Source organism: Trachemys scripta, chromosome 1 (genome assembly GCF_013100865.1).
Source record: "Trachemys scripta elegans isolate TJP31775 chromosome 1, CAS_Tse_1.0, whole genome shotgun sequence".
Lineage (NCBI taxonomy): Eukaryota > Metazoa > Chordata > Testudines > Emydidae > Trachemys > Trachemys scripta.
In genome coordinates, this window is record NC_048298.1 from 1,500,479 (window position 1) to 1,510,666 (window position 10,188).

Genomic DNA, 10,188 nt, shown 5'->3' on the forward strand with positions numbered 1-10,188 from the left:
CCCCACACACACCCCTGCCCCCACCAGCCCTGCACCCTCTGCCCTGTCTCCAGCCAACCCCTGCCACACACCCCTGTCTGAAGCCAGCCAGTCCCGCACACCTCTGTCTCCAGCCCTGCCAACCCCTGCCGCACCACCCTGCTGTCCTGTCTGAAGCCAGCCAGCCCCGCCCCAAACCCCCCTGTCTCCAGCCAGCCCCGCACCCCTTGCCCTGCCTGCAGCCAGACCCTACCGCCAGCCAGCCCCATGTCCAGTGGTGCCCTGCAGTTCCCAGGACAGTAACCCTGCACACCTGCTTCAATGAGGGGGGCAGGGAGCAGCTGGGACCCACACATGTGCACAGCTAGGGTGACCAGACAGCAAGTGTGAAAAACTGGGACAGGGGTGGAGGGTAATAGGAGCCTATATAAGAAAAAGACCCAAAAAATCAGGACTGTCCCAATAAAATCGGGACATCTGGTCACCCTAGCACACCCCCCGGGAGTGGCGGGGACCCACACATGGGAAACGGAGCTCATTAATAACCCATCAACAGCATATATAACGCAATGTACAGAATATATCATTTTATTATTTATATCGTTATGGAAAGTAAATAATACATGGAAGAAATGAAAGACTTTTTTTATGTTTTGTTTTTTGGTGTTAGTCATCCCTGCCGGGGCCCCGCCACTCCTAAAGCCGGCCCTGCTGGGGGGAGCGCACGAGGCTGGTACAGAATGAGCTGAATCCCCTGGTTAAATGGTCACAGCCCAACCAAAGGCAGCTCCCGTCCCCTCTTCTGCTGGCCAGGTCCTGGGGCAGAAGGCAGCACTTCAAAAGTACTGACCCTCCTGCCAGACAGACCCCCCCTCTGTTCGTGTCCAGGTCCTGGCTGCCGAGAGCAAGCAGCTTCCTGAACTGCGACAGGCTGAGATCCAGACGAACACGGCTGAGCGACCCCTGCCCCCGGGGTACTAGCACCCCCCCCCCGCTCCCAGGGGTACTTGGAAAGAGGGGGGTGCACGTGGGACATGGATCTTGGACGTGCCTGGGGGCGGCCCAGCAAACAAGCATGGGGCTGTCTGAGCTGGAGGCTGGCGCCGGCCGTGGAAGTGACTGAAGGACCCGGGCTCTCAGCACGGCTGCGGCTGACGAGAGCATTTTCCTGAGCAACAACTGACTCTGTCTGGGTCTCACTCACATCCAGAACCACCTTTGGTACAACGGATACATTCGCAAGCGCTTTCTGTCTGCTCCAAAGAGCTGGAGAAAACCTTTTCCTCAGCATGCATGCGGCTATCACCAGACAAGCAATTGGAGACCTTTCCCCCGACCCAGCACCCAGGGCTGACGCTTGGAAAGTGAGACAGCGTCTTTACCGGGCACCACTCCCAACAGATACGCGGCTCTTCTCCACAAACTGTGTCTTCCACCACAGCCCAGCCAAGGAAGCGGGCAGTCAGCGAGGACGGGCTCCGTGTTTCAGAGAAGCCTGGCACAGGAGGGGGACCCTGAACCCCAAAGAGACCTGGGCTCAAAGGAGGCTCCCATGATGAGGAAACTGAGGCAGAGCAGGGCGTCCCGGTGTTCCTGCTTTGCCTAGACCTGTCTAAAGGAACGGGCTGCGTGCTCTGGTGGCTGTGAACCCAGAGAGCCCTCGGGGACGCTGGGCCTGGGGGTCCCATTTCTGTGCTGGGGTAACAGACAGAGCCGGGGCCCAGGGAGGACACCGCCACAGCCTGCCCAGGCCCCAGGGAGTACATAGCACACGGGCCTGGCCCGTTCAGACCCACGTATAGCCTGGTGACACCTCCCAGCCCCAGGGCGCCTGTTGTCACAGGCGGGGGTCATGCACAGAAACCCCCCACCCTGCCATGGTGCTATTTTCGCCCCCTCTCCCTGGGAGCTGGCAGCCCCTGGAGAGCTCAGGGAACCCTGTGGAGAGAGAAGGGCTGGGCACCCAGCTGTCCTGCCCCCCAGGCGGGGCCCTCACCCCCGGGTCACGCTGCCTCTCCAGACACCCCAACCCTGGCCCCAGCCTGTGGGAGGCAGCGCCACAGAGAGAGCACGGTGTCCCCGCTCGGGTGAGGGAAACGCCACAGCAGTGCCGAGGGGCGTGCGTGCTCAGGGCTCAGTGCATGCACGGCTCTCCCTGGTGCGAGCTCCCCGTGCGAGGGGCAGGCGGCTGGAGCCCGGTGTCTGTTTGATGAGTGCAGGACTCAGCAGCTCTAGCTCCTGCTCGGATTCCTGGGTTCCAGTAACTTGCTGGGTGACCTTAGGTCACGACCCTGCATGCTCTGTGCCTCAGTTTCCCCATATGTGATTGGCAGGACAGCTGGCAGCCTGCTGGACAGAGCCCAGAGGGGAGCCGCTGTTGGGATTTCACCCCCTCAGCAGCCATCCCTCGCTGGCAGAGTCTGGGCCCCTGCGGGGCTGCCCTGCTCGGTCATCAGCAACCCCCCCTTGGTTCTGGGCTGGCCCCAGCAGCAGCATCTGCTGCATGCAAGGGGGGGGGGTGGCTCCCCCCAGGGCACCAGGCCTGGGGAGCTGAACGCAAACGCCCAGGTCTCTCTACTTGCTGCCCTAGACGGGCGCCGTGTTAACCCTTCACAGCCATTAAGATGCTGCGGGTCCAAGCCCCAGAGCACAGCTGGGACCACACCAGTTATAGGCACAGGAGGTGCCAGGCCAGGGGCCTAGCCAGCCCCATTCTCTCTGCCGGGGCCAGAAGCCTCGCAATGGACACGTCTGGGGCCGTTCCCCATCCCACCCAGCGAGGGGCAGTGCGTGCCACAATGCAGGGTGTTTTTCTGGTCTCGTAGCTGGTGAGGCTCTGATTATCCATCCTTGTTTGAACCCTGCTAAGTGCTTCGCTGCAGGGGAGCCGGTGGCCGAGAGTTCCACAGGCCACGTTAGCCCCTTTAATTGCATTTCAGCCATTCCTCGATGCTAAGGCCAGAAAGGACCATTCTGAGCACCCTGGCTGGCCTCCGGCAGAACAATCTCATTCACCGAACGGCCCCTGGTTCTCGTGGGAAGTTTCCTCCCATCCCATCCCCTTGTACTCACCCCCCTGTAAGGAGTTCCCAGGCCTCAGCCAGGCAGAACAGGACAGCACCCAGCGCTCTCCCTGCCGGGCTGCCAGTTCTTGGGCCTGGGGTTCCTGGCTGTCTGGGCCGGATCCTGCTCAGAGGCCCCGAGTCCCGGCTGCGGGGCACCGGCCGTTGGGGGAGGGGGAGCAGCTAACGAGTTTGCTCAAGAACAAGCAGGACCTGTGGTGGGCTCAGTCTGCCTGACTCGTACAGCCCCAGCACAATCCCCGCCCTGGCCATGCAGCGAGACTGAGAGCCCCGCGAGGCTGCTGGGGCCAGGACTTGGCCAGCACCAGGGACGCTGCTGCCAGCAGCCCCTCCACACGTCCGGGTGGCAGAGAATCATAGAATATCAGGGTTGGAAGGGAACTCAGGAGTCATCTAGTCCCACCCCCTGCTCAAAGCAGGACCAATCCCCAACTAACTCATCCCAGCCAGGGCTTTGTCAAGCCTGACCTTAAAAACCTCCAAGGAAGGAGATTCCACCACCTCCCTAGGTAACCCATTCCAGTGCTTCACCACCCTCCTAGTGAAATAGTGTTTCCTAATATCCAACCTAGACCTCCCCCACTGCAACTTGAGACCATTACTCCTTGTTCTGTAATCTGCCACCACTGAGAACAGCCGAGTTCCATCCTCTTTGGAACCCCCCTTCAGGTAGTTGAAGGCTGCTATCAAATCCCCCCTCATTCTTCTCTTCTGGAGACTAAACAATCCCAGTTCCCTCGGCCTCTCCTCATAAGTCATGTGCTCCAGCCCCCTGATCATTTTCATTGCCCTCCGCTGGACTCTCTCCAATTTGGCACATCCCTTCTGCAGTGGGGGGACCAAAACTAGACAATACTCCAGACGAGGCCTCTGTGACGAAGCGGGGGATTTTCTTGTTTTCGGTGGGGTTTCAATGGTTTGCATGCGAACAGGGCCGGCTCCAGGCACCAGCTTAACAAGCAGGTGCTTGGGGCGGCCAAGGGAGAGGGGCGGCACCTGCGGCAATTCGGGGGTGGCAGGTCCCTCACTCCCTCTAGGAGCGAAGGACCTGCCGCTGTACTGCCGCCGCCGCCGCCGATCGCGGCTTTTTTTTTTTTTTTTTTTTTGCTTGGGGCGGCAGAAATGCTGGAGCCGGCCCTGCATGCGGAGGGGGTGGCACTCAGTTTCCCTGGGTGTTACTGGTTTAACGAGGTGAGGGGAGAGGGAGTGTGTTTTGCAGAGGACCGGAGAGAGGACTTGGGGACCCAGCCGATGGCCGGGAGGATGGATACCCCAGCGACCGGTGACCTGGCGACCTAGTGACCCGGAGGCCCAGCTGAGGAGACGCAGCCGGTTCTGGCCAGTGGGCGGACAATGGGCTGCAGAGTGAGGACCCTGTGACCTAACCAGCCGGTTCCAGCCAGAGGACAGAAGAGGGGATTTATTTATGCCCAATTAAATCTGTTAGTCTTTAAGGTGCCACCAGACTTCTTGTTGTTTTAGAAGAGGGGAGAGGAGTCCCCGGTTTATGACCCTGTTTACCTGAAGAGAAGGCAGACAATGGACAGAGGCAGGGCTTGGGGCCGGTGATCTCAGATGCCCCGCTGGGAAGCAGGGGGGCTTTGGGCTGGAGAGGGGGAGCAGGCAGAGCCCACCTGGATGCAGGGAGACTGGAATGTGTGGGCTGAGGGAGGCCAGGCCTGAGGCCCTGAGAGTTTCCTGTGCTGCGTTCAACTCTCAATAAATCCTCATGTTTTATGCTGGCTGAGAGTCACGCCGGTCTAGAGAACAGGGTGGCATCAACCCCTTTGGGGGTGGAGGCCCAGGGGGTCCAGAGCGAGGGGAGTCCCTGAGGGGCCCACAGCAGAGACAGACATGCTAAGGCTCAGAGAGGTGCGGCTCTAGGAGGTGGAGGGGCCTGACCCCGAGAGAGAGTGGCCCCCCGAGAAGGGCTGTTTCACTGAAAGGGGCACGCCCCACAGGACCAAGAGTGGGCACAATCTGTGAGTTCGTGACAGCCTCACCAATGTCGAATAGAGGGGAATGATCACGTTCCTCGATCTGCTGGCAATGCCCCTACTTATACAGCCCAAAATGTCGTTAGCCTTCTTGGCAACAAGGGCACACTGTCGACTCATATCCAGCTTCTCATCCACTGTAACCCCTAGGTCCTTTTTTGCAGAACTGCTCCTAGCCATTCGGTCCCTAGTCTGTCGCAGTGCATGGGATTCTTCCGCCCTAAGTGCAGGACTCTGCACTTGTCCTTGTTGATCCTCATCAGATTTCCTTTGACCCAATCCTCCAATTTGTCTAGGTCCCTCTATATCCTATCCCTACCCTCCAATGTATCTACCACTCCTCCCAGTTTAGTGTCACCTGCAAACTTGCTGAGAGTGCAGTCCACACCATCCTCCAGATCATTCATGAAGATATTGAACAAAACCGGCCCCAGGACCGACCCTTGAGGCACTCCGCTTGATACAGGCTGCCAACTAGACATGGAGCCATTGATCACTACCTGTTGAGCCCGATGATCTAGCCAGCTTTCTATCCACCTTACAGTCCATTCATCCAGCCCATACTTCTTTAACTTGCCAGCAAGAATACTGTGGGAGACCGTATCAAAAGCTCTACTAAAGTCAAGGAATAACACATCCACTGCTTTCCCCTCATCCACACAGTCAGTTATCTCCTCATAGAAGGCAATCAGGTTGGTCAGGCATGACTTGCCCTTGGTGAATCCATGCTGACTGTTCCTGATCATTTTCCTCTCCTTCAAGTGCTTCAAAATGGATTCCTTGACGACCTGCTCCATGATTTTTCCGGGGACAGAGGTAAGGCCTGGTCTGTAGTTCCCCGGATCCTCCTTCTTCCCTTTTTTAAAGATGGGCACTACATTAGCCTTTTTCCAGTCATCTGGGACCTCCCCCGATCGCCAGGAGTTTTCAAAGATAATGGCCAATGGCTCTGCAATCACATCCGCCAACTCCTTTAGCACCCTCGGATGCAGCGCATCTGGCCCCATGGACTTGTGCTCGTCCAGTTTTTCTAAATAGTCCCGAACCACTTCTTTCTGCACAGAGGGTTAGTCACCTTCTCCCCATACTGTGCTGCCCAGTGCAGCAGTCTGGGAGCTGACCTTGTTCGTGAAGACAGAGGCAAAAAAATCATTGAGTACATTAGCTTTTTCCACATCCTCGGTCACTAGGTTGCCTCCCTCATTCAGTAAGGGGCCCACACTTTCCTTGACTTTCTTCTTGTTGCTAACATACCTGAAGAAACCCTTCTTGTTATTCTTAACATCTCTTGCTAGCTGCAACTCCAGTTGTGCCTTGGCCTTCCTGATGACACCCCTGCATGCCTGAGCAATATTCTTATACTCCTCCCTCGTCATCCGTCCAAGTTTCCACTTCTTGTCAGCTTCCTTTTTGTGTTTAAGTTCACCAAAGATTTCACTGTTAGGCCAGGGGGGAGGGGCCCCCATGATAACGGACAGCCCTGCTCCCCAGGTACACCAGTGAAGGAGGGCCCCGTTCTGCTCCCACAGCTCTGCCAGCCCCCGGCCCCACTCCTCTCGCTCTGAGCGCCCGGGAACGAGCCGGCTGCAGAAATAAATCTGCAAGAGATGGGGCGTGGGATGGGGGGCCTGTGGGCCCTATAGACACGGCCCGGGCTGGGCCCAGCCACGTACTGCCGGGGCTGATCCTGCGCGGCCAGGGAGCCCAGCCATGCTTGAGGCCTGGTGGGGCCGTGGCTGGACCAGAGCTGCTCCCCAGAGGGAGCCAGCCCCCACGGCACAGTGACGGGGCCCCCCAAGGCCCCCAGCTCAGGCTCAGAGCAGGCGGCAGCGGGCGAAGGGTCCCTGGGCTGCCAGGAGCAAGCAGTGAGTGGGATGGAGGCCACAGGGGCCATTTCTCCCCTCCTGCCCCTGCGGGCACTCCCCTGCGCACCCAGCCTGCTCTCGCTCTCCCTGCTGCGGGGCTTGGCAGCCTAGCGGGGGCAGAACGTGCTGCCAGTCCCTGGCCAGGGAATGACGGTTAAGTCGGCAGTTGCTGGCTCCTCGTGGGCAGGGGTGTTCGCCGGACCCTGCTGCTGAGTGCGAGCCCCCGGCCCAGTCACTGCTCCCGGCGACAGACCCCTCCTCGGGGCCGGGGCCAGCTGGAGAACCAGGGAAATGCCCGGCGCACACGGCGGGAAAAACACCTGGTTACCTAGAGTGCAGCAGGCCAGTCCCTGCCGGGGGGGGGGGGGGGGGGGGTCAGCTGGGTCAGCTCCCCTCCCCGCACTGCCATGGGGGGGGGTGGGGGAGAGGAACGGGATGGGCCAGCTCCCCTCCCCGGACCACAGTGCCCCAGATGAGCAAAGACAAGACCTGGTTCTTCCCAGGTTAAAAAAAGGAAGATTTAAATTAATAAAAATCTGAGACACCAACGGAAGAGGGTGCCCCCCCCCCCCAAGCCGTGGGGTGGCAGAGTTGGGTGAGGGAGGGTGCAGGGCGTGGGCACTGCCCGGCACACACGGAGCCCTTTGCGGGATGCAGGCTGGCGCTGCTCTGCGGCGTGACAGTCCCCCCCGGTGGCTCCGGGGCGCTCAGCTCTCAAACCACTTGCTCCTCTTCGCCCCGGGGGCGCTCGGGGCGCTGCCCAAGATCTTCCGCTTGTACTGCTCCACCAGCTGGTCGAAGCGGGCCTCCGCACGGCCCCCCGCCGGCCTCCGCCGCTTCCCCGGCGCCTGCGAGGGACAGAGAGGGCGAGGCCTGGCTCAGCGCTGGTCTCCCGAACTGGGGGCAGAGAAGCCAGCGCCGGGGGCTGCAGGTGCCACCAGCCGTGGCCGCAGCAGGAGGGTCAATCCTGCGCCCAGCAGAGGAGCTGCCCATGGGATAATGAGAGCCCCTTGCATGGAGAGTTTCTGCGCCCCCACCCTTGGGGAGTGGTGCATTGGGGGGTGTCCCAGGGACAGGCCCAGAAGGGTCAGCGGGGCGAGGAGGAAGGAATCCTGCAGGGGTCTCCGGGAGTGTTGGGGCCAGGGTGAGCGGGCTGGAGGGAGCAGGTGGGGCGAGGGGAGGGGGTTCCCGAGGTTTTGAGGAAGGAGGTTGGGGTCCCTCAGTGATGGACGGGGCACGCACCACCCAAGGAACAGCCCGGCAGGCAGAGGAGGGTGGGCGCTGGGACAAGGGGGCGGTGGGCAGGGGGGCGTGGGCTGGGGGCTGACGTGCAGCGGGAGACGCAACAAGGCCAAGGCACAACCTGGGCCAACAAGCGTCTCAGCGCTCGCTGCGACGGGATGTGCTGTTGCGGCGGGGAGGGGTCTCTGGGTGCTGCCCCAAGTCCTGCAGGGAGCCCGGCCCAGCCGTTTGCAGGAATCCAATCCCAGCCAGACGCTTCCTCCAGCCCCCCACAGATGGACAGGACCATGCGCCCCAGGTCTGCCCTTCCCGAACCCCTCTCACCTGTCTGGGCACCACCCGCTGCTTCTCCTGCCGCCGCTGGCTGGCCTGGGCCTTCGGCTTCTTCGGCGCGGCCGGCTTGCCCCTGTCGCGCTGCCTGGGGTCAGAGCCTAGAGCGTGAGCGATGGGCCCTGTGCCTGGCGCTTTCCCGCTGGGGCCCCCCCACCCCCCACAGGCCTGCTGTTCCCAGCCCAGGGAGAGACAGAGGCGGACACACCCTGCTCAAGCGCGCACTCCCCCCGGGCCCCGGCCCCGGCTCCTACCTGATCTTGGGCCCCCGGTGAGTCGGCAGCATCAGAACCTTCCTACGCTTCTTCCCGTCCGGCAGCTCCACCTGCTCCACCTCCGCCTTCGTCTGGAACCCAGCCCAGGGGGTGCCGGCCCCCCGCCCCTCGGGGCCCCGCTTCCTGGGGTTCTGCTGCCCCATGGTGCCTGCGGCATCTCCCTGCCCCTCGGGGCCCAGGGCGCCTTTCTGCCCCTTCGGACCCTGCGTCCTGGGGCCCCTCGGGTCCTTCTGCCCCTGGGGACCTGGGGCGTTTCCCTGCCCCGAGGGGTCCCGCTTCCTGGGGTTCTGCTGTCCCTTGGGGCCCGGAGGCAGCTTCTGGGGCATCTCTGCAGGCCCAGGCCCCCGGGGAGGTCCTTGCCCCTCTGCCGCTTGCTTCTGCCTCAGCTTTTGCTGCACAAAACAGAAGGTCAGTGTCCCCTGCCGGCGCTCGCGGGTCAGTCGGGGATCCTGGGCCCAGCTGCCAAGAGCCCTGAGGCCCCCCGCCCACCCCCCATCATGGCTGGCTGCCGGCGCCAGCCTGGGTGGGAGCAGCAGGTATTGGTCACGCCAGGCTGGATGGACCAGTGCCCTGCCCGGGCGGCTGCTCCCCCCACCCCAACCCCGTGACACCAACCCTGCCCCTCCCCCCGTCCACTCCCCTCCCCCAACCCGCAACGCCAGCCCCCCCTCTGCCCTCCCCGGACCCTGCACCCTCCAGCCAGCTGCATTTCCCAGGCAGCACAGACCTGCCTGGGCCCCGTGGGGCAGGAAACGTGCCCCCAGTCCCCAGCGACTGCGGAGGGTGCGTGTGGGACCCCAGCCGGGGGGAGGAGCCGTGACACCTACCAGGCTGCGCTGGGCCCGCTGCTCCTTCAGCTTCAGCTTCCTGCGGTCCTCCAGCGAGAACTCCACGATGGGGCGCTGGGGGGCAGAGCGGGCGGGTCAGAGCCAGCCCGGTCATCGCACAGCGACAGGTACTGAGCGGGGAGAGCCCCTGCCGGACCCCCAGTGCGGGCGCCTCACCTCCGCCCAGCCAGCGTTCCCCCCGCCCCCTGCCGGACACCGAGCATGGGCGCCTCACTGCCCCACAGCCAGTGTTCCCCCCCGCCCCCTGCCGGACCCCCAGCGCGGGCGCCTCACCTCCGCCCAGCCAGCGTTCACCCCAGCCCCCTGCCGGACACCCAGCACGGGCGCCTCACTGCCCCACAGCCAGTGTTCCCCCCCGCCCCCTGCCGGACCCCCAGCGCGGGCGCCTCACCTCCGCCCAGCCAGCGTTCACCCCAGCCCCCTGCCGGACACCCAGCACGGGCGCCTCACTGCCCCACAGCCAGTGTTCCCCCCCGCCCCCTGCCGGACCCCCAGCGCGGGCGCCTCACCTCCGCCCAGCCAGCGTTCACCCCAGCCCCCTGCCGGACACCCAGCACGGGCGCCTCACT

At 62.6% G+C, this 10,188-nt stretch overlaps 2 protein-coding genes across 2 annotated transcripts; both read right to left on the bottom strand.

Annotated features, from left to right (window-relative positions):
* Positions 1-541: 541 nt before the first annotated feature.
* LOC117873693 lies at positions 542-2,247 on the bottom strand. The gene is made up of 2 exons (XM_034763355.1): positions 1,193-2,247; positions 542-1,122 (listed from the first exon to the last, which is right to left on the bottom strand). The coding sequence occupies exons 1-2, from the start codon at positions 1,743-1,745 to the stop codon at positions 746-748; spliced, it is 930 nt and encodes a 309-aa protein (XP_034619246.1). The 5' UTR covers positions 1,746-2,247; the 3' UTR covers positions 542-745.
* Positions 2,248-7,357: 5,110 nt separating this feature from the next.
* RBM28 (RNA binding motif protein 28) lies at positions 7,358-9,673 on the bottom strand (the record flags this gene model as incomplete). Its single annotated transcript, XM_034793337.1, is given in 4 exon segments — positions 7,358-7,772; positions 8,491-8,584; positions 8,751-9,163; positions 9,599-9,673. Coding segments are annotated over 4 exon segments (723 nt in total), but the record flags the coding sequence as incomplete, so codon positions are not given.
* Positions 9,674-10,188: the final 515 nt, after the last annotated feature.

Excerpts from the sequence above, each read along its gene's own strand:
- LOC117873693 (XM_034763355.1), bottom strand. The coding sequence starts at position 1,745 with ATGTACTCCCTGGGGCCTGGGCAGGCTGTGGCGGTGTCCTCCCTGGGC. Across the intron at positions 1,123-1,192 it reads TATCCGTTGTACCAAAGGTG|GTGCTGAGAGCCCGGGTCCT; the intron begins GTTCTGGATGTG and ends TCAGCCGCAGCC.